Raw genomic sequence first — 24,729 nt, forward strand, 5'->3', positions numbered from 1 at the left:
AAAAAAAAAAAAAAAAAAAAAAGTGAGGAAGATAACTACGAATATTCCTTTTTTAAACATGAAGATTATCAAGGCCTAAACAAATTTACCTTTGCTAGTACTTCAGGGGAAACCTCTTCATCTGGAGACCACAGTTTTCCATTCTTTTCACCTGTTGACTATAGACAATTGAATAAATTTAGCTATTAGCATGAAGAAAAAAATTTAACTTTTGCTGATTAAGTTTTCATGTTGATCAACACAGCCTCTGAGAAACCGATGGGAACATCACCAACCAGAGCTTGTAAAAGGACAAAGTTAGAAGACTCATACTTCTCAGTTTTTAAACTTACTATAAAACCTACAGTAATCAAAACAGTGTGGCTGGTACTGGCAAGGACAGACATACAGCTCAATGGAATAAAGAACCCAGAAAATCCTTGCATATATGGTAATTCCTTTTTGACAAGGGTGCCAAGACCACCTTTAGGGAAAGAACAGTCTCTTCAACAAACGGTGCTAGAAAAACTGGATATTCAGCCAGGTGCAGAGGGTCAGTGCCTGTAATCCCAGCACTATATGGGGGGCTGAGGCAGGTGGATCACTTGAGGTCAGGAGTTTGAGACCAGCCTGCCCAACATGGCAAAACCCCGCCTCCACTAAAAATACAAAAAATTAGCTGGGCATGGTGGTGCATGCCTTTAGTCTCAGCTATCCAGGAGGCTGAGGTTGGAGAACTGCTTGAACCTAAGAGACAGAGGTTGCAGTGAGCTGAGATTGCACCACCTCACTCCAGACTGGGCTACAGAGTGAGACTCCGTCTCAAAAACACAAAAACAAAACAAAAAAAACCCTGGATATCCACAAGAAACAAACACACAAACAAAAAACGAAACTAGATTGTTAATATATATAAGAATTAACTCAGAATGAATCAAATATCTCAATTTAATAGCTAAAACCATAAAACTCTGAAAAGATGACATAGGGAGAAATCTTCATGATCTTGGATCTGGTAAATATTTGACAACGGTTTAATACACAGAAAATGTAAACAACTCTTAAAACTCAACAAGAAGCAACCCAACTAAAAGAGGGTGAAGGCAGCATGGGCAACATGGCGAAACCCTGTCTCCATAAAAAAATACAGAAATTAGCCAGGCATGGTGGCATGTGCTGGTAGACCCAGCTTCTCAGGAGGCTGAGGCAGGAGGTATTGCTTGAGCCTGCGAGGCAGAGGTTGCGGTGAGCCAAGGTTGCACTAGTGCACTCCAGCCTGGGTGACAGAGTGAGACCATGTCTCAAAAAAAAAAAAAAAAAAAAAAAAAAGAAGAGTGGGGTAGGTGAAGGAATTTAATAGCTCTCCAAAGAAGATATACAGGGCAGTCAATAAGCACAGAAAAAATATCCTTGACATCATTATTTATTAGGAAAATGCAAATCAAAACCACAATGAGATACCACTTCTTATGCACTAGTATGGCTATTGCCTTTTTTTTTTTTTTTTTTTTTTGAGATGGAGCCTTGCTCTGTCGCCCAGGCTGGAGTGCAGTGGCACGATCTAGGCTCACTGCAAGCTCTGCCTCCCGATTTACGCCATTCTCCTGCCTCAGCCTCCCGAGTAGCTTGGACTACAGGCACCCACCACCACGCTCAGCTAATTTTTTGTATTTTTAGTAGAGATGGGGTTTCACCATGTTACTGAGGATGGCCTTGATCTCCTAACCTCTTAATCCTCCCGCCTCGGCCTCCCAAAGTGCTGGGATTACAGGTGTGAGCCACTGCGCCCGGCCGGCTATTGCTTTTTTAAAAAGGAAAATAAAAAAAAAAAAAAAAAGGAAAATGCCATGTAACCCAACAATGTTATTCCTAGATACATACCCAAGAAATGGGAGAACAGGAACATAAACGTTTACATTGGCATTATTCACAATAGCCAACACGTAGAAGCAACCCAAGTATCCATCAATCGACAAACAAAATGTGGGATATATACAAACAAAAATATACATATAATAGAACACTATTTAGCCACAAAAGGAACAACACTCTGATACATATTACAACATGGAAGAGCCCTGAGGACATGCTAAGTGAAATACAACAGACACAAAAGGACAAATATCATATAAGAGATACCTAGAACAGGTAGTCATAGAGTCAGAAGGTAGAACAGAGGGCAATGGAGAGTTGTTGCTTAATGGGTACAGAGTTTGTTTGGGGTGATGAAAAAATTCTGGAGCTGGATGGGATGGTGATGATTAGATAACAATGTGGCTATTATGTTAACACTTAAAAATGGCAAATTTGATATTATGTATAGTTTATCACAATAAAAAAGACTATCTGAAAACACAATCTATCAACAATCATCATTTAAGAGGTATCTTAAATTTCACATTTGTTGACAACCACATCTACCAAAAGTAAAAACAGCAGCAAGGATATGTGGTGTGGGAAATGAGACTTAGGCCATGTTCTTCTCTTCTTGTCTGCTGCATTCAAAAGTGGGAGGTGGTACAAATACAGAAAGTACACTAGCTGGTGTCTTTAAGTTCCTTATATTGAGGCCTCAAGACCACCGAACCATGTGAGAGTTAGTAACTTTGGATAAGTTGGATTTGTGACAAACTAGCACTTAATTGAAAGTTATCCATAATGATCCAGCATATCTGTGTCTTTATTCAGTAACAACAGATTTAATTCAGATCCATTTGGTAAAGCAGTGATTCTATTATTTATTTTTTTGAGACAGTCTTGCTCTCGTTGCCTAGACTGGAGTGCAATGGCGCAATCTTGGTCCACTGCAACCTCTGCCTCCTGGGTTCAAGTGATTCTCCTGCCTCAGCCTGCTGAATAGCTGGGATTACAGGAACTCGCCATCACGCCCGGCTACTTTTTTTGTATTTTTAGTAAAGACGGGGTTTCACCATGTTGGCCAGGCTGGTCTTGAAGTCCTGACCTCAGGTGATCCACCCGCCTCAGCCTCCCAAAGTGCTGGGATTACAGGCGTGACCCACCACGCCCTGCCAGTAGTGATTCTTAATTAAGGTGTGTTTCTGAAATCATTTGGGGAGTCTTTTCAATCTATACATTTCAACCTAGACAGAGGTAATAAATCAGAGCACACAGACATCAATAAATCTAGTGCCAAAAGTACAGTGTATTATCTTAAAAATTAGTCAAATTCAAGTCCACTTACTTTTTTTTTTTTTTTTTTTGGAGATAAGAGTTTCCCTCTTGTTGCCCAGGCTGGAGTGCAACTGTGCAATCTTGGCTCACTGCAACCTCTGCCTCCTGGGTTCAAGTGATTCTCCTGCCTCAGCCTCCTGAGTAGCTAGGATTACAGGCGCCCGTTACCACGCCTGGCTAATCCACTTAGATTTCTAACAATGTCTGATAAAACAAATTTTAACCCGGCATGGTGGCTCATACCTGTAATCCCAGCACTTTGGGAGGCCAAGGCGGACAGATCACCTGAGGTCAGGAGTTCAGTAAAAGCCTGGCCAACAAGGTGAAACCCCGTCTCTACTTAAAATGCAAATATTAGTCAGGCGTGGTGGCAGGCACCTGTAATCCCAGCTACTTGGGAGGCTGAGGAATGAGAGGAGGCCAAGGTTGCAGCGAGCCACTGCATTCCAGCCTAGGGTACAGAGCGAGACTCTGTCTTCAAAACAAAAAACAAAAATAACCCAATTCTAACATTCCAGAAAATGATAAACTGTCTTTTGAGGGTCAGGAAAATAGCTTTTACTTATATTTATCTTTCATGATTCACCAATCCCATGTTCTAATTTTGTTTCTTAAGTGTGAAATTCTAGTAGTAATAGCTACCATGAAATAAGGAAGTAGTTTGGAATTTAAATAATAAATAAGTAGAACCAATATAGAATAATTTAAAAGAAAAGAGAATTACATAGAAACAGAAGTGTTTCTGCGATGAAGATGTAAACAGTCTTAATCTCATGATTCTCAATTTAATTAAATGAGAAACTTACCCTGTCATTCATTAGCAGATCTTTCACAATAAAATTTGCTACTACAGATTTCATTGGGGAAGCAAACTGATCTGGTGCTAACATAGAAATGTGGCCCAATGAAACTAATGGAGTTATAAGTTGTTCTGGCACATCAGCATTCAGACTCCTACTGAGTGGCTATAAAAATAAAACAGACAAAATTACCAATGTGTTTGATAAATATCTAGACACTCTACTGAAATAGTACATTTTCCTGAGTCCTCCTGAATTTATCATGCCCAAACCAATCTTCTCTAATATGATCATAACTAACTTCAACCTAAGACACCTGGTACTTAATTCACCTACTAAAATTTGGCAAGATTGAAAGAATGTAGAAAAAACATAAAAAATAAAACTCAAAAGAAGTTAAAAAAATTTTTTGCTTCATGAAATCAGCATTATTTTTGACTAATTTACAACAATGGATTTGCTATATTGGTGGATTTCTTATCCTGTGGGAATATTTTAAATGACCTTAAATCATACAAAATAAGAGTTCACTGGGTTTTGGTCACACTACCTCCGATTTATGATAATAGGAATACATTTCTAATAGTAAAATAAGGCCAGTCATTGTAAGTAAAGAAAGGGAAACAGGATTGTCAGGTGGGGTTCTTAGGTTCTTAAAACTGGATTGTTCAAAATTATCTACTAATACTTTCTGAGGATAAATGCACCACTGAACCAATAAGGCTAAAATTAAGTAAAATGTTCTAACATAAACACGTAAGGCCAGGTGTGCTGGCTCATGTGTGTAATCCTCGCACTTTGAAAGCATGAAGTGGGTGGATTGCTTCAGTCCAGGAGTTTGAGACCAGGCTGGGCAACATGGCAAAACCCCATCTCTATAAAAAATCCAAAAATAGCTGGGCATGGTGGCAGTGCCTGTACTCTCAGCTACTTGGGAGGCTGAGGCAGGAGGAATGCTTGAAACTAGGAGTTCGGGGCTGCAGTGAGCAGAGATTGCATCACTGTACTCCAGCACTGGTGAGAAAGTGAAATCTTATCTCAAAAACAAACTAAAAAACAAACAAAAACGACAAAACCCTTCAATATGAGGTATTTGAACATATAATCTGATCCACAGACCGGGAATGCAGTACCATATAAAATAGACAGAATCCTTGCTCACAAGGAATTTATATTCTAGGGTAGGACTTCATATAAACAGCTTTAAAAAATCTAGCTTCCATCTTCATCAAACTATAGAGCTTAAAAAATAAAGACCAATATAAACACAACCTATATATTAGATATACCTCAAAAATCTGTGCAAGCTGGACTTCTTTATTTGTGAATATGGCGTGTATACAGTGCACAGCCTGTTTTGCTTGGTGTGGAGTACCCCTCTTTGCTTTTTGATGTAAAATGGGAATTAAGGTCCTGCAAAAAATAATATAGTTTTTTTTTTTTTTTCTTAAACCCATAAACCAACAATTATTCCTTTGGTTGACTTCCACGTCCCCTATATGGATGGATGCTGGTAGAGAAGGCTCTCTTAAAAATTATCTGATCTAAAGAAACTTGTAAAAAAGCTCCCTCTCTGCCCCAAGTATAAACCAAGAAATACAATGCCTCAAGAAAAGCCTACTTCAGGAGACAATTTTCATTTTAAAGCTACCTGACAAATATGCAAAATAACAAGTAACCCTTAATTCATAATCTAAAGCTTATCCCATGACATATTTTTACATTTACCTTCTAAGTAGGAGATTGCTAATTTTTCAATTCCCTTTTATAATCCCCTTATTTCAAAGTAGCTACGGAAAGAGAGTAGCAAAAGGCCAAGTTGTATTAAGCAGCTGAAATAATACTAGTGAAAGAAAGTATGCAAAGATACAGCTACATATATATCACTAGGATGGCAATATAAATATCTAGCTATTATGTGCCAGGCACCATTCTAGGTATTTCCGCATGTATTAATTCAACTAATGTTCACATCCACCCAAAGACGACTATTATAATCATTACACAGATGAGAAAATTAAAGCACAAAGATGTTATTTAAGCCTCCTAAGATGACAAAGTTAGGAAACTGGGAGTTGAGATTTGAAAATTAGCACCTCTTTCAAAATCCATACACTTACCCTCTACACTGACAATGAAAAGTAAACTAAAACAGTCTTCGTTTAGGACGAGATGGAAAAACATAACATTCTCCAAAAATTAAATGTTGATGACATGAAAAAACATTAGGTAGAATGAAGAAAACAGTGTGCATATATGAACTTATAAAAAATAGACAAACACATCTAATAGATGAACATTCGTAGAAAGTATACATATCAAATGTTAATGGTGACTATTTCGTTACATTTTTTCTAGTTTCAGTTTGCTACAATGAACATTAAGTATTTTTATAATCAGAAGAAAATTGATAAAGCGAAACAAGTATTTAAGGAAAGATATTTGTCATATATTTAATGTTATTAGAGAAGAGCCTGTTCCATAGATTACAAAGTTAGTGGTATCAAATGCAAGGGTGACAATGCCCTCTTATGATAATGGGAAGCTAGATATGAAAAGCTATACTGCAGGCTCCAGGCCATGTACCTTAACCAAAAATGGGAACATATGCTAGCTGGTATAAGTCTGATGTGACATTTACAAATATGCCTGAAGTCTGTCTCTGCAGGCTTTGGAATTATGAGATAGGGATGTCCATGCCCAAACAGACTTCCGTGACTGAGTCTTGACCACACTTCTACATGGAAGATGTCTTTCCTCTCTCCTATCTGTTTAGTCTTTCACCATTCCATTTACCAGACTATGATCTCTTATAAAATAACACTGGTGAATGACAAAGGAAGACAGTTTCAACCAAACTGTTGTTAAGTGTATTATTATTATTAGACAAATAAAATAATACAGAAAGTCAACTTTAAACTTTCTTCTTGGCCGGGCGCGGTGGCTCAAGCCTGTAATCCCAGCACTTTGGGAGGCCGAGGCGGGTGGATCACGAAGTCAGGAGATCGAGACCCTCCTGGCTAACACGGTGAAACCCGTCTCTACTAAAATACAAAAAACTAGCCGGGCGCGGTGGCGGGCACCTGTAGTCCCAGCTACTCGGAGGCTGAGGCGGGAGAATGGCGGGAACCTGGGAGGCGGAGCTTGCAGTGAGCCGAGATCTTGCCACCGCACTCCAGCCTGGGCGACACAGCGAGACTCCGTCTCAAAAAAAAAAAAAAAACTTTTTTTGTTTTTTTATAGAGCAGTATAATCCAGTGATGCCATCAGAGATGTTATTGAGGTCTTTAGTGTTGTGCTTTTCTTCTTTCCAGTGATTATCTCCTTTCTCCTCCATTAGTCTTATGAATGAGGTATTTTATTCCTCACGTCCAAAGTTACCTCTTCTACCTATACCCATTTTCAATTGCTTCCTTTAGGGTAGAATTTCTCTAAGAATAGATCCTTTGCCTTAAAAAAATGTATAGGATTTCCTCCCTTGAAAAACTTATCAAAATCTATCCTACTGTGTCAATGATCTTTTTTTAATAATGTATACATATAAAGTTTATTATTTCTAGTCTACAAACTCCTCGAGGGCAGGGACTGATTGTGGTAACTTTTTTTATTAGCCAGACAATGCTGAGAATGAAGAGAATGTACAATGAACACTGAATTTTTCACAAGTTAAACTATAAGCTCACAAATTTAATAAAAACTTCAGGAGACTGCTTGTTCTGTGATTACCACAAGAGGAAAATGGTATGTAGTTCAATATACCTTGAACTACTTGCAAATACATATGATTCAACAGCCATTTGCAACGTATTTTTTCCTCCAGAAGATGTCTTCTGCATATTTTAAGTCTAAATATAACATCTCAACACAAGTTTCACCTTAACATTTTTAAGATGCCAAAGTGAACTATTGGCCCCATTTTTTGGTAGGATAGCAGTGTGACAGTTACTGAATTTACAACACATTTACAGAAAAAAGATGAATATACATGGATTAGAAAGATATTAATCATAAAACACTAAATTCTGTGATAACCTTTGATTCTTAATATCTTAAAATAATTTTGTTATAAACAAACATGTAGTTTCAGTTTACTCTGCTGCCTACATTCTAATGGTGGGAGAGGGGTGTAAGGCAAGGGAAAGACAAAACAGAGGAGGACACAGAAAAGTAGCTTTTAAATCAAAATTGTCTTTCCTCCCTCCTATCTTCTTATACAAAAGGAAAACAATGATTTTATGGTTCCCACACTTAGAAACTTTTGTATTTACCATGGGAGAAAAAATGTACTCACGATCGTATCTGGGGAAGGTCTGTTTCTATTTTGTGACCTGTATTTCTAAAAATTTGAATAGCAGCTTCTGCCACCTTGTCATCTTCCATTCTTAGGCACTGTAACAAGGACTCATATGTCTCTGCAGAGTGGAACGAGGTAGGATGTGTGAAAGACAGAACCTGAAAAAATAGATACAGCTTTAGAAGTACAGACAATTGTTTTAATCCATTAAAAAAGAAATACTTCCCGCAATAAATAAATAAATAAATAAATTCTGGGGTAAATATGCTAGCTACACAGAATAGAGATACATCTCCTAGCCACCCTTGCAGTTAGTTATGGCTAATTAGACATTATCAGAAATACTGTGTGGTGTGGTAGCTCCCAGTTATCCCTTCACACAACTGACAGACAGCCTTTGTCCTATTTTCTTCTTCACCTCTTAGTCTACTCTGCTACTTAGAACACAAAACTCCTTTTTTATGGAATGTGATTTACAATATTAATAACTACTATCAGTTTATAAATATATTGTATGTAGATGAAGGAATGCTTACTTGAAATAAAACCTCCATACGTAATGACTCAATCTTTGTGTAATGTAAACAAAATGCTAACTCAGAGCTTTCTTTGACTGGCAAAAAGATAATCTATGAGAAATTTTTTTTTCTTTTTTTTTTGCAACAGGATTTCACTCTGTCACCTAGGCTAGAGTGCGGTGGAACGTCACAGCTCACTGTGGTCTCAATCTCCCACCTCAGCCTCCTGAGCTGAGACTACAGGTGCACCAGCCCAGCTAAAAAAATTTTTTTTTTTTTTTTTTGAGACAGAGTTCTTGCTACTTGTCGCCAGGCTAGAGTGCAGTGCCTGATCTCGGGGCTCACTGCAGGAGCCCTGCTTCCTGGGTTTCACGCCCTTCTCCTGGCCTCAGCCTCCTGGAGTAGACTGGGGACACAGGCGGCACGCGCCGACCACGCCCGGCTATTTTTTTGTACTTTTTAATAAGAGACGGGGTTTCACGGTGTTTGCCAGGATGGTCCTCGATCTTCCTGACCCGTGATCTGCCCGCCTCAGCCTCCCAAAGTGCTGGGATTACAGGCAGTGAGCCCTGCACCCGGCGGTGGTTTTTTTTTTTTTTTTTTTTTGTAGGAGATGGAGGTCTAGCTATTTTTGCCCTAGGCTGGTCTGCCAACTCCTGGTGCCTCCTGCCTCGGCTGGGATTACAGGCATAAACCACTGTACCAAGCCAAGAAAATATTTCAAGTGAAATCACTCATCATAATTATCAACAAAGAAGCCACTACTGTGAACTTTTAATTATGGTTACAATATATAATTATTCCCTTATTATGACATGAGCACGAGCCTGTTCTTAAATAATTTTTAGCAAGTTAGATACACGTCTAAAGAGTTAACCTTCCATAAAGTAGAAACAATTCAGTTAGTGTAGTATCAACATTAGGGATGCAAATAGAGAAGCAGGGAGAAAGGGGAATGAGCAGGTGGTCTTCATTAATTTTTCAATAAGCACTTATTTAATGGTCATTAAGTGCTACTGTCTCATTTGGCAAGGTTTGTAGTGATAATATTTACTTATGTGGTTTTAATTATTTATAGAAAACTGGAGAATTAAATTAGAAAATGTAATAAAACCAATCTATTAAAAAATGTTACCTTAAAGGTGGTTTCACTTTTAAGAGAACTTAAAATACAACTCAATTACTAAAACATAATTAAAATCTTATTCACGAGGCATCATATCAATTCTATCAATGAAAATTTTTTTTTCTTTTGAGACAGTGTCTCACTCTGATGCCAAGCTGGAGTGCAGTGGCACGATCTCGGCACACTGCAACCTCCATCTCCCGGGTTCAAGCGATTTTCCTGCCTCAGCCTCCGAAGTAGCTGTGACTACAGGCTTGTGCCACCATGTCCAGCTAATTTTTGTACTTTTAGTAGAGACAGGGTTTCCCCATGTTGGCCAGGATGGTCTTGACGTTGTGATCTGTCCGCCTCGGCCTCCCAAAGTGCTGGGATTACAGGCATTGAGCCCAGCTCAATGAAACTACATTTAAGAACCTCGGAATAGGCCGGGCGCGGTGGCTCAAGCCTGTAATCCCAGCACTTTGGGAGGCCGAGACGGGCGGATCACGAGGTCAGGAGATCGAGACCATCCTGGCTAACATGGTGAAACCCCGTCTCTACTAAAATATACGAAAACTAGGCGGGCGAGGTGGCGGGCGCCTGTAGTCCCAGCTACTCGGGAGGCTGAGGCAGGAGAATGGCGTAAACCTGGGAGGCGCAGCTTGCAGTGAGCCGAGATCCGGCCACTGCACTCCAGCCTGGGCGACAGAGCGAGACTCCGTCTCAAAAAAAAAAAAAAAAAAAATCTCGGAATATGAGCCCATAATTCTTTTCTATGTAACATCCATTGCACTGGTTTGTCTCTTCTCCTGTAAGTTACAGTGGTATCATGTCTCTTTGCCTTCAATTTCTTCCCTTCTTTTACTCAATCCAATGAAAGTTCTATCAAGGGCTGCAGCTGGTTGTGAGCCAGGTTAAAAGCTCGTGACAGTACCTTTCTTACCCAGTGGCATTCGACAATCTGGAACCAACCTTGTCTCCCATTATTCCTCAAAACACCCCTTTTTTCTAGTCATGCCAGTCTCCCAAAAAACCCACAAATATACCAAGAAATATTCCCTTTAATGATGATATTCCCTCCCCTAGATTTAGTCACATACCCTGTCCACTAAGTCTTAAGTCACACCTTGCTATTACTAAGAATAGATTATACAGTAATCACTACCAACCATAGAAGGCATGAAAATGATAAACAGTGAAACAAATATTAATTTATAATGTAAAATAATTACATTATTATATTATAACATAAAAATATTACTTTTACATAATCTGATTTCCAACACAGGTTTTAAATCTTTCAAATAGTTTCCTATGAAATAAGCCTGACTCTTGCATATCCTGAAGGGAAGGCAAATTATGACCCCACGGAAATACATGGCAACAAAACTGTTTCAAAAATACCTTAAGAAGTTCAAGTCCTGAACGGATAGCTGTATCTGGACTTACACCCTCCTCTTCATCATCTGCTGTCCCCTCTATTGACTTATTCATCAATTTCACTAGTGCACTATAAAAAGAAGAAAATATAAATCAGTAACCACTAGAGTAGTAACTATATCCTAATCACACTGTGACAGAACACATATAGAGCCTTAAAATATTAAATTCAAAGGAGTTTCTGTGAGGGAAAAAAGTTCAACCTTGTCATCTACTTGATAACTAAACTTCTACTTAGTTTATCCCCCTAAAAACCTTAATGTATTAAGAGTAACTCTTCTAAAAAATAACAAAACTAAAATTAAATGACACAACACACTGGTAATATATTCACGTAAGTAATTTAATATTCATTTCCATATATACACAGATCATTTTCAGTTTTAAGAAAAACAATAATATAGTAGTTAAGTGGGCAATGACAACTGACTCAAAAAAATACAAATAATAAACATATACATGGACAAATGAATTAATTGCTGGTAATTTACTGAATCAGTAACTTTATTTCTATGAACTTACAGCAAAGAAGCAAGTCATCAGAAGCATCATGCTATATTTATAAAGATTCATTAATTAGAAACAATTTAATTGTCAAAAATTAAGGAATTAGTTTTTTCAAAATACCACCAGGAAATAGAATATTATCTGGTCAATAAAAATCAGATGTAGCAACATGGTGCTATTTTAAGTAAAAACAAATGTGATTTCTGGTTTTGAGATCAGTAAACTGAAGAAGATATTACCCTATTATGAGAACATTCAATTATTATTACAAATGTGCAAAACAAGATTTTGGTTAATTTTTTTTCCTTTGGTGTTATGTATATGTCAAATTATTCATTTTAAAATGTAAGTACCAAATATGTATAGCATACAGATGAAATTCTTTTCACTTATAAAAAATTAACAAAAACTATAACTATTCATGGGGTACAGAGTGATGTTTCCAGACATATAATGCATGGTGATAAGATCAGGATAATTTGCATATCCATTATCTTAAACACTTATTTCTTTGTGTTGGGAACATTCAATATTGTCCTAGCTATCTGAAACTATGTTATTATTAACTATAGTCATCCTACTATGCTATGGAACACTAGAATTCATCCACCCATCTAGCTGTAATTTTATATCCTTTTCTGTAATTTTGTATCTCTCCCTAATCTTCCCTTCCCACTACCTTTTCCAGCCTTTTGTTTCCTGTTCTATTTTTTGCTTCTGAGAGATCTACTTTTTTTTTTAGCTTCCACCTACCAGTGAGAACATGTGGTATTTAACTTCCTGGTCCTGGCTCATTTCACTTAACATAATGTCCTCCAATGCCATCCATATTGCTGCGAATGACAGCATTTCATTCTTTCTTTATGGCCGAATAGTATTCCATTTATCTATGTACCATATTTTCTTTACCCATTCATTCCTCGGTGGACAAATCTTGGCTATTGTCAATAATGCTGCAATAATAATGGGTGTACGGATATCCCTTTGATAAACTTATTTTATTTATTTTGGATGTATACCTAGTAGTGGGATTGCTGGACCATATGGTAGTTGTATTTCTTAGTCTTTTTGAGGACCCTCCACTGTTCTCCATAATGGCTGTTTAAACTAAGTTTAGCACTTCCTTTCCTTTCTCCTCTTATATCACAACAAATATTTTAAAATTCATTATGTTCAGTTAATCTGATAACATTAAAAAAAACCAAATTGGTGTATATGTGTATAAACATTAACTTAAAGTATAATACACCACACAATTCACTGAATTAAAATGTACAACTCAATGGTTTTTACTATATTCACAGGGATGTACTCCCTAATTACAGAACATCCCATCACTATCCTAAGTCAAACCCCTTACCTGTCAGCAGGAACTCATTCACCATTAGTCCCTCCAGCCCTAGGCATTTACCAATCTATTTTCTCCCCTATACACTTGCCTATTCTGAACATTTCATATTAATGAAATCATACAATTTGATAGGGTTTGGCTGTGTCCCCACTCAAATCTCACTTTTAACTGTAATAAGCCCCACATGCCAAGGGCGGGGCCAGATAATTGAACATGGGGGCAGTTTCCTCTATATTGTTCTTGTGGTACTGAATAAATCTCAGGAGATCTGATGGTTTTATAAAGGGGAGTTCCCCTGCACATACTCTCTTGCCTGTCCCCATATAAGACATCCCTTTGCTCTTGGTTCATCTTCCGTCATGATTGTGAGGCCTCCCCAACCATGTGGAACTGCAAGTTCATTAAAACCTCTTTCCTTTATAAATTACCCAGTCTCGGGTATGGCTTTACCAGCAGCATGAGAACAGACTAACAAACAACTGTTATCCTTTGTGACTGACTTCTCTCAATTAGCGTAATGTTCTCGACATTCATCCACACTGTAGCATGAATCAGTGTAGCATCATTTAAATAAATTTCCAAATAATATTCCAGTATATGGAATTAAGATTTTTTTTTTCCCCTTGAGACAGAGTCTTGCTCTGTTGCCCAGGCTAAAGTGCAGTGGCATGATCTCGGCTCACTGCAACCTCTGCCTCCCGGGTTCAAGTGATTTTCCTGCCTCAGCCTCCTGAGTAGCTGGGATTACAGGTGCCCACCACCACACCCAGCTAATTTTTGTACCTTTAGTAGAGACGGGGTTTGGCCAAGTTGGCCAGCCTGGTCTTGAACTCCTGACCTCAGGTGACTCGCCTTCTTTGGCCTCCCGAAGTTCTGGGATTACAGACATGAGCCCCTGAGCCCAGCCAGGAAAATTTATTTATCTGTTCATCAGCTGATGGATATTTAGGTTAATTCCATTTTTTTTGGGATATTATGAATAATGTTGCTACAAACATTTATGTACAGGTTTTGCATAAACATGTTTTTATTTTTCTTGAGTATACACTTGAGTGGAACTACTAGATCATATGGTTAACTCCATGTTTAACTTTCTGAGGAACTACCAAACTGTCTTCCAAAGCAGTGTCACCATTTCATATTCCCACCAGGAATATGACAGGTTCCAGTTTTTCCACATCCTCACCAACATGTCTGTCTTTTTACTTATAGCCATCTCAGTGGATGTGAAGTGGTATCTCTTTGTGGAGAGGGAGAGAGGGAGAGAGAGGGACAGAGAGGGAGAGAGAGGGAGAGAGAGGGACAGAGAGGGACAGAGAGGGAGAGAGAGGGAGAGAGAGGGAGGGAGGGAGGGAGGGAGAGAGAGAGAGAGAGAAAACATTCTCACCTCCACAAAATATTGCTCTAAACCTCTTCTGTGGTCAATTCCCTACCCTCACCCTGGCAACCACTGGTTTGGTTTCTGTCGCTATAGTTTTGACTTTTCTAGAACTTCATGTATGTAGTGTCTGATATCTTCCATGTGACATAATGCTAATACTTTAGAGATTTATCCAACTTGTTGCATATAATCAGTAGTTTACTCCTTACTATTGCTGAGTATTCCATCATAATGAATATCCAATTACCCACTGATGAACTTCTGAGTATTTCTGATTTATAGCTATTACGAATACAGCTGCTGAAAGCAGTTAAACACAAGGGAATGTATGTTTTCTTTCCTCTTAGACAAATATCTAGTATTAGGATTCCTGGGTTGGATGGTAATGTTGTATGTACATTTAAAGTAACAAGAAACTATTTTCCAATTCACCAACAATTAGTATGGTTAAAATCTTTAATTCTAAATATTCTAGTGAGTAAGTGGCATTTCTCATTATAATTTGAATTCTGACTGGGCGCAGTGGCTCACACCTATAATCCCAGCATTTTGGGAGGCTGAGTAGGGCAGGTCACTTGAGCCCAGACCAGCCTGGGCAACATGGCAAAACCCGTCTCTACAAAAAATACAAAAATTAGCCAGGTGTGGTGGTACACCCCTGTAGTCCCAGCTACTCAGCAGGCTGAGGTGGAAGGATTGCTTGAGCCCAGAAGGTCAAGACTGCAGTGAGCCATGATTGCATCACTGCATTCCAACCTGGGAGACAGAGCAAGACCCTGTGTCAAAATAAGTAAATAAAAATAGGCCAGGCACGTTGCCTCATGCCAATAATAACAGCACTTTGAAAAGGCTGAGGAGGGAGGATCGCTTGAGACCAGCCTGGGCAATGTAACAAAACCCCGTCTCTACCAAAAAAATAAACAACAAAAATAAAAATAAGTTAGCCAGGCGTGGTGGTGTGTGTCTGTAGTTGCAGCTACTTGAGGTAGGAGGATGGCTTGAACTCAAGAGGAGGAGGGTGCAGTAGGCTGAGATCATGCCACAGCACTCCAGTCTGGGTGACAGAGCCAGACTCTGTCTCAAAAAATAAATAAATAAATAAAATAAAATAAAATAAAATTGTAAAAATCCGATTTTGCATTTCCCAAATGCGTATTAATACTAACTGTCCTTTCTTGTGCTTATTTACCATCTTATCTAGTATCTGTTCAAATTTGTCCATTTTAAAACAAAGTCATTTGTCTTATTGAGTAGTCAGAGTTCCTTATATAGCCTGGATATAATACTTTACCAAATACATACTTTTCAAGTATTTTCTCCTAGTCTGTGGCTATTATGTGCCCTCTAAGAAATCTTTGTCTACCCTATATGTTTTCTGGAAATTCTAGCTCTGACATTGTATTTTAAAGATTTATTCAATTTGAGAAAATTATTCCAGATTGAGCTTTTTATTAAGAAATCCTAGTAAACATTGCTTGAATTTAACAAAATTTCAAGTGTGTTTCAAAAAAATTCATAAATACGTGAATACCTATGATAGGGTCCATGCATACGATTATTTAATAAGTATTTATTAACTACCTGTCACGTGCCAAGTCTTGAGGTCTCCCTGAGAAATACAGCGTGAAATGAGAGACATAATCTCTGCTATCATTGTAATGCTGGTAATCACCTATAAGTGAAAGACCAAAGTCTTCAAACCAGGTTTACTGTCCTTCCTCTTATAAAGTATTTTTTCTCTTTTGTAAATTAGATAAATAATATATACTTCACAGGGCTATCAAGATGCAAAAGATGATCACCAATCCAACTGCCTCTTCAAAACTGCTAGGGAAGTCTACGCTATACAACCACTGTTACAAATCTTCACCATTCCAACCGAAGTCTAAATACTCCCACTGAACAACTTCATCTTGAACAGAAGGGAGAGTAGTAATGGAAGCCTTGAGTGAAAACTCTTCTAATTTTCCATAACCTCCTCTAACTTGTGTGTATTATTTTGTCCTGTCATAGGCTGAGATGTCCTTCTTTCCACTCTGCTTCCTTAGGAATGCTGCTCCCTCACACCTATACTTCCCTTCCCTTATCTGAAATCTGTCTTCAAATAGCACCTTTAAAAAAAAAAAAAAAAAAAAAAAGATGGAGTTTCGCTTTTTTTGCCCAGGCTGGAGCGCAATGGGGCGATCTCGGCTCACTGCAACTTCCGCCTCCCAGGTTCAAGTGGTTCTTATGCCTCAGCCTCCCGAGTAGCTGGGATTACAGGCACGCACCACCACACCTGGCTAATTTTTGTATTTTTAGTAGAAACGGGGTTTCACTATGTTGGCCAGGCTGGTCTTGAACTCCTGACTGCAGGTGATCCGCCCACTTCAGCCTCCCAAAGTGTTGGGATTACAGGTGTGAGCCACTGCACCCGACCTTCAGCTAGCACCTTTTCAAGGTATTTAAATATTCAAAATTATTTAGCCAAAAACAACAGCAGAAGATTCTTCTTCAAGCTTACTCCCTTTCCATCATCTTATTTTTCTCTGTTACTTTTCTTTTGAGGCTCAAACTCTGATTTTAGCTCAGTTTTTTTGTTTTTGTCTTATTTTGAGACACAGTCTCATTCTGTTGCCCAGGATAGAGTGAAGTGCCGTGATCTCAGCGCCCTGTAACCTCTGCTTCCTGGGCTCATTCTTCCACTTCAGCCTCCCACATAGCTGGGACCACAGGCACATGCCCTGGTGTCCTGCTAATTTCTGTATTTTTGTAGAGATGGGGTTTTGCCAATATTGCCTAGGCTTGTTTTGAACTCCTGGACTCAAGTGATCCACCCACCTCTGCCTCCCAAAGTGCTGGGATTACCACACCCAGTCTTCTCCTTTGTTTTTTATTAAGACGGAATCTTGCTCTGTCACCCAGGCTGGAGTGCAATAACGTGTCACTGCAACCTCCACCTCCTAGGTTCAAGTGATTCTCCAGCCTCAGCCTCCTGAGTAGCTGGGACTACAGTTGCGTGCCACCACATCAGGCTAATTTTTGTATTTTTAGTAAAGACGGGGTTTTCACCGTGTTGGTCAGGCTGGTCTCAAAGTCCTGACCTTGTGATCCGCCTGCCTTGGCCTCCCAAAGTGCTGGGATTATAGGCACGAGCCACCATGCCTGGCCCTCCTTTGCTTTTTATATAAGGTTGGTGCTCTCTGCATTGATTGTCCCCACTTGTGCTGTCAATTTATCTCCTAAGCAGGTTTAGAAGGGTGACAAGGCTATGTATCCCTTTAACACGCTCAAGCCTCAGTGTAGCCAAGTGGTACCTAGTGGCTTTCTGATGAGCTGGGTCAGTAAAAAACAGACTCAGCAGTCTTCTCTGCCTAAGTAACACTGATCAGTTTCTCTGTGTACCATGATGTAGATGTTGGAAAGACTGTCCTATGCCTTCTGAATCCATGGTATTCTGGCTTTGTCCTTGCTACTCCACAGAAACTGCTCTGGTCATTGTGATTTTTTCCCATTTCCTAATCCAGGCGATGATTCTTAGTATTTAATCAACTTCTGGATACCATCTGACTCCTCCCTAGCCCCACTTTGGTTTCTGTGATAAAACTCTTTCCCAATTTTCTGCTTTTGACTATGTCTGCTTAAAACTTAAAAAAAAATTTAAGTCCATTATCTTCTGCCAGCCACTTAATTGCTAATTTCCCTCAGGATTCAGTCCTCAACCCTTTCCTTTTTAAAATTTTACTTTTACCTGGGTTCCAGCCATCATTACAATGACTACTTCATTTTCATCTACTACCTATAGACCATTAACTAACTGTAACACACATATGTCAGGGTATATGGACATATGTATGGGAGGGAAATGGATTATATTTAGAATGATTTTATATTAACCTCAATCCTTTCTTTCAAAATTCTAGGCCAGGCACAGTGATTCATGCCTGAAATCCCAGCAATTTGGGAGACCGAGGTGGGCAGATTGCTTGAGCACAGGAGCTTGAGACCAGCCTGGCCAACATGGTGAAACCCCGTCTCTACTAAAAATACAAAAAAGTAGCCTAGCATGGTGGCGCATACCTGTAGACCCAGCTACTCAGGAGGCTGAGGCAGGAAAATCGCTTGAACAGGCCGGGCGCAGTGGCTCAAGCCTGTAATCCTAGCACTTTGGGAGGCCAAGATGGGCGGATCACGAGGTCAGGAGATCAAAACCATCCTGGCTAACCCGGTGAAACCCCGTCTCTACTAAAAAATACAAAAAACTGGCCAGGCGAGGTGGCGAGCGCCTGTAGTCCCAGCTACTTGGGAGGCTGAGGCAGGAGAATGGCGTAGACCCGGGAGGCGGAGCTTGCAGTGAGCTGAGATCCGGCCACTGCACTCCAGGCTGGGCGACAGAGCGAGACTCCGTCTCAAAAAAAAAAGAAAAAGAAAAAAAAAGAAAATCACTTGAACCCAGGAGGCAGAGGTGGCAGTGAGCCAAGATCATGCCACTGCACACTCCAGCTCGGGTGACAGAACAAGATTCCTTCTCAAAAAAAAAAAGAAAGAAAGAAAAAGAAAGAAAAAGGAGAAGAGAAGAGAAGAGATGAGACAAGACAAGACTTAGGTATGGTGGCTCATGCCTGAAATACCAGCACTTTAGGAGGCCAAGGTGGGCAGATTGCTTGTGCCCAGGAGCTCAAGACCAGCCTGGGCAACATGGCAAAACTGCTTCTCTATAAAAGAACTTAATTAGCTGAGCATGGTGATGCACATCTATAGTTCCACCTACTCAGGAAGCTGAGGTCTGAGATTGCTTGAGCCTACACAACAATGAGCCAGGACTGTGCCACTGCACTTCAGCCTGGGCGACAGAGTGAGACCCCATATCCAAAAAAGGAAAGAGAAAAAAAAAAGAAAATCTTAACAAAAAAGGGCTGGGTTTGGTGGCTCATGCCTATAATCTCAGCACTCTTGGAGGCCAAGGTGGGTGGATTGCTTGGGTCCAGGAGTTTGAGACCCGCCTGGACGGCATGGCAAAACCCAGTCTCTACCAAAACCAAACCAAAACAAACAAACAAAAACAAAAAAAGCACGTTCACAAAATTAGCCAGTTGTGGTGGCATGGGCCTATGGTCCCATTTACTCTGGAGGCTGAGGGAGGAGCATCACCTGAGCCCAGGAGGTCAAGGCTGCAGTGAACTATGATCATGCCACTCTATCCCAGCCTGGGTGACACAACAAGACCTTGTCTCAAAAACAAAGAAAGAAAAAAAAGTCAATTTTGACTTTTTTATATGTTGAGAGATGAGAAATAGGGGTCTAGTTTCATTCTTCTGCTAGTCAGTTTTCCAAGCACAATATTGTAGAGACTATCCCTTCCCCCCTTGTATGTTCTTGACACCTCTGTTGGAAATGAGCTGGCCAAAAAAGCACGAACATGTATCTGGGTTCTCAATTCTGTTCCTTTAGATGTGTCTAGTTTTCATGCCAGTATCATGTTGATTTGGTTAGTGTAGTTTTGTAGTATATTTTAAAGTCAGGTAGTGTGATCGCTCCAGCTTTTGTTCTTTTTCCTCATATTGCTTGGCTATTTGAGTCTTTTGTGGTTCCATGTAAAAGTTAGGATTGTTTTTTCTATTTCCGTGAAGAATGTCATTTGTATTTTGATAGAAATTCCATTTAGTTTGAGTAGTACTGTCATTTTAACAAGATTAATTTTGGCCAGGTATGGTGGTTCATGCCTGTAATCCCAGCACTTTGGGAGGCCAAGGCGGGCAGATCACCTGAGGTCGGGAGTTTGAGACCAGCCCGACCAACATGGAGAAACCGTGTCTCTACTAATAATACAAAATTAGGCGGGTGTGGTGGTGCATGCCTGTTAATACCGGCTACTTGGGAGGCTGATGCAGGAGAATTGCTTGAGCACGGGAGGTGGAGGCTGCAGTGAGCTGAGATCACGCCATTGCACTCCAGTCTGGGCAACAAGAGCCAAACGCCGTCTCAAAAAAGAAAAAAATAAATAAATAAATAAATATTTTTAAAAAAATCTTCCATTTCATGAGCATGGAATATCTTTCCATTTTTTGTGTGTTATCTTTAATTTCTTCCATCAGCGTTTTAAAGTATTCCTTGTAATAGATCTTTCACTTATTTAGTTAAGTTGATTATTAGGTATTTAATATTCTTTGTAGCTATTGTAAATAAGATTGCTTTCTTGATTTTTCATATTGTTTGCTGTTGGCATATGTAAACGCTACTGAGTTGTGTATGTTGATTTTGTATCCTGCAATTATACTGAATTCATTTATCTGTTCTAACAGTTTTTCAGTGGAGTCTTTAGCTTCTTCTGTGATAATGTCATGTGCGAACAAGGCTAATTTGACTTCTTTCTTGCTAAATTTGGATGGCCTTTTTTTCTCTTGACTAATTGCTCTGGCCAGGACTTCCAGTAATTTGGTGAACAAAGGTGCCAGAAGTGGCTTCCATATTTTATTCCAGATATTAGATGAAAGCCTTCCAATTTACCCCATTCAGCACAATGTTCAGTGTGGGTGTGTCACATATGGACTTTATTATTTTGAGGTATGTTCCCTCTATACCTATTTTGTTGAGGGTATTTATCATAAAGTAATATTGAATTTTATTGAATGTTTTTAAAGTACCTATTAAAATGACTATACGGTTTTTATTCTTGGTTCCATTCATATGAATCATGTTTATCTATATATGATTTATGAACCATCCCTGCATCCCTGAGATGAATTCCATTTTATCATGATGAATGATATTTTTAATGTGTTATTGAAATCAGGTTGCTAGTATTTTGAGGATTTTGCATTTACGTTCATCAGTGATATGCCCCTATCCCTCACTCTCTAAAAAAATAAATCAAAATGGATTAAGACCTAGTGGATGAAACTACTAGCAGAAAATGCTAGGATAATGCTTAAAGACGTTGATCTGAGCCAAGTTTGTTTGTGTTAACATCCCAAAAGTATAGGCAACCAAGGCAAAAATAGAAAAATACGATTACATTACGCTAAAATGGTTCTGCACAGCTAAGGGAGCAATAAAAAAAGCAAAGAGATAACCCACAGAATGAGAAAATATTTGCAAATTATCCATCTGTCAACGGATTAATAACCAGAACATGTAAGGAGTTCAAACAACTCAACTGCAAAATAATAAAACAAAACAAAAAAACACAAGACAGACAAAAAATCAAAACCACACACAAAAATTCCAATTTAAAAGTGTGGAAAGAGGCCAGGTGCAGTGGCTCACGCCTGTAATCCCAGCACTTAGGGAGGCTGAGGCAGGCAGTTCATGAGGTCAAAAGATTGAGACCATCCTGGCCAACATGGTGAAACCCAGTCTCTACTAAAAAACAAAAATCAGCTGGGCGTGGTGGTGCGTGCCTGTAGTCCTAGCTACTTGGGAGCCTGACGCAGGAGAACTGCTTGATCCCGGAAGGCGAAGATTGCAGTGAGCTGAGATGGCGCCACTGCACTCTAGCTGGCGACAAAGCAAGACTCCAACAAAAAAGAAAAAAAAGAAAAAAAAAAAGGCTTTGTATCAACAAGACAGGGAATAACGGATGCCGGCGAGGATGTGGAGAAAAGTGAACCCTTGTACACTGTTGTTGGGAATGTAAATTAGCATAGCCACTAAGGAAAGCTGTATGGAGGTTCCTCAAAAAACTAAAACTAGATCTACCATATGATCTAGAAATTCCACTACTGGGTATATATTTTTTAAAAAGGAAATTAACATATTGAAGAGATATCTGCACTCCTAAGTTTATTGTGTCACTATTCACAATAGCCAATATGGAATCAACCTAAGTGCACATCAACGAATGAAGAAAGAAAATGTGGTATATATGTACAAGGAAAAATTATTCAGCCATAAAAAAAGAACGAAATCCTGCCATTTGTAGCAATGCGTATGGAAATGGAGCTCATTACGTTAAATAAAACAAGCCAAGAACAAAAAAACAAATATTGCATATTCTCAGTCATATGTGGGAGCTAAAAATGTGAATCTCATGATGACACAGTAGACACGTAGCTAAAAGAAGCTGGGAAGGGTGAGAAAGGGGGAATGAAGAGAGGTTAATTAATATAGAACAACTAGTGTTTTAGAGATTGGGAGAGTGACTGTAGTTTAATAGCTAGAAGATAATTTGAATGTTTCTAGCATAAAGATGAATATTTACGGTGATGTATATCACCAATACACTGATTTGATCTTCACAAACTGTATAAATGTATTAAATTATCAGACATAGCCCAAATACATGTACATTTATTATGTTATGGGCTGACATGTGTTTTTCCCAAATTCATATTAATTCTAATCCCTGGTATCTCAGAATGTGACTGTATTTAGAGACAGGGCCTTTGAAAAGATAATCAAGGTAAAATATGACTGAATGGGTGGGGCCTAATCCAATATAGCTATTGTTCTTATAAGAGATTAGGACATAGACATGCTGGGTGCACAGAGAAAAGACCACGAGAGGACATAGTGCGAAGGAAGCCATCTGCAAATGAAGGTGTGAGAGGCTTCAGGAAAAAAATTTAAAATTGCTGATACCTTGGATCTCAGGCTTACACCTCCAGAACTGTGAGAAAATAAATTCCTTTTGTTCAGGCTAGGCACTTTGGGGTATTTTGTTATGAAAGCCCTAGCAAATGACAATCAGCATTTCAATACAGCCACGTCAGTGATTCACCAAAGGTGAAATAAACAGTGAAGCTTGGGCACTGGAACTGATCTCTGAATTCTAAGTTGTTTGGAAAAAGAACCAACAAGTGCTGCACGGTAACTCAATATGGAAAGATATATAGCTTATCTACTGGAAAAATGATTGGTGCAAGAGAAAAGCATTACCAGAAGTTTGAAAAGTCTGAAATCATGAGAATACGTAATAAAAAATCAATAGCTCTTAACTAACGTCTATGATGCCAGGCTGCTTACCTTTATATACTATCTCAAATTAACATAATCTTCCACCACGATTTTATGCCCATATTAAAGTTGAAAATAAATGAAATTCAAAGACTTTATCCAAAGCCACAAAGTAGACTTATGTTTTGAAACCAAATTTGTCTAAAGATAATCCTGTCCTCTTTCCAATATATCATTCTGTTCTCATACATTAAATGAACAGTGGTATAGTATGTACTAGAGAATATTACAGGGCCATTAAAATGCTTAAGAAAACTGAGAGGTTGGTCAACAGTAACACAGATCTAAAATATTCCTTTTCTGTCTTTCTCTTTGTTCTAAGTTTTCTTTAATGAGAACGCGTAAGCTAAAATAAACACAAGAACTCTTTAAAACAGAAAGCATTACATAAAGTCAAAGATCATAAAATGCGAAGGCTTTCCCTTCAACTGGAATGATGTACACCCCTGTGATTAAAAGAGACACACGGAGGTTTTAGGTATCTTTAGGAGCCCAGAATTTAAATTAACAACAATTGTAGTTTCAGATTCTTATCTATTTTTGAGTGAATATACTTCTTGGCTTACCTTATGGCTTCTGAATCAATGTGCACAGGTGCGATTCTTTCCAACAGAAATTTGACCATCTCTAGAAAAGGATTTGTTGGTTGCTTAGGATTTGCAAGTTTCCGGGCTATTTCTCTCTATAGAAGAAAAGAGTTTTACCAAAATGTGATTTGCTTTCGTATTTTGAAAAGAAAATGACTGTAGGCCAAAAGAAGGAACTGAAATATTCAAAACCAGCATAAGTGGTTAAGAATTGTCTGCTCCAGACCCTGACTAAAAATTTTACACCCACCGAGCAATGACTGCAAAATCTGGACAGCAGAGAAAAGAAGTGTATGATGCGGTTTCTGAGTGAACACAGCCTTGCCTCACAATTCTTTGATGAAAATTATTGGCTAATACAGGAACCTTTTTTTTTTGAGACGGAGTCTAACTCTGTGACCAGGCTAGAATGCAGTGGCGCGATCTCGGCTCACTGCAACCTCCACCTCCTGGGTTCAAACAATTCTCCTGCCCCAGGCTCCAGAGTAGCTGGGATTACAGGCACAGGCCACCATGTCCAGCTAATTTTTGTATTTTTATAGAGATGGGGTTTCACCATGTTGGCAAGGCTGGTCTCGAACTCCTGACCTCAAATGATCCGCCTGCCTCGGCCTCCCAAAGTGCTGGGAATACAGGTGTGA

General features: G+C 39.0%; 1 protein-coding gene across 1 annotated transcript in view; it reads right to left on the reverse strand.

The window, feature by feature from the left end:
• PDS5A (PDS5 cohesin associated factor A) overlaps nt 1-24,729 on the reverse strand; it is a 156,311-nt gene that overhangs the window by 37,291 nt on the left and 94,291 nt on the right. The window contains exons 16-21 of the mRNA XM_017854266.1: nt 24,068-24,183; nt 11,293-11,398; nt 8,263-8,423; nt 5,261-5,384; nt 3,978-4,136; nt 90-158 (exon numbers count right to left, since the gene is read on the reverse strand). Coding sequence (XP_017709755.1) covers nt 90-158; nt 3,978-4,136; nt 5,261-5,384; nt 8,263-8,423; nt 11,293-11,398; nt 24,068-24,183 — 735 coding nt within the window. The remainder of the gene's footprint in view (nt 1-89; nt 159-3,977; nt 4,137-5,260; nt 5,385-8,262; nt 8,424-11,292; nt 11,399-24,067; nt 24,184-24,729) is intronic.

Source organism: Rhinopithecus bieti, unplaced genomic scaffold, assembly GCF_001698545.2.
Source record: "Rhinopithecus bieti isolate Rb0 unplaced genomic scaffold, ASM169854v2 scaffold_2339, whole genome shotgun sequence".
Taxonomy (NCBI): domain Eukaryota; kingdom Metazoa; phylum Chordata; class Mammalia; order Primates; family Cercopithecidae; genus Rhinopithecus; species Rhinopithecus bieti.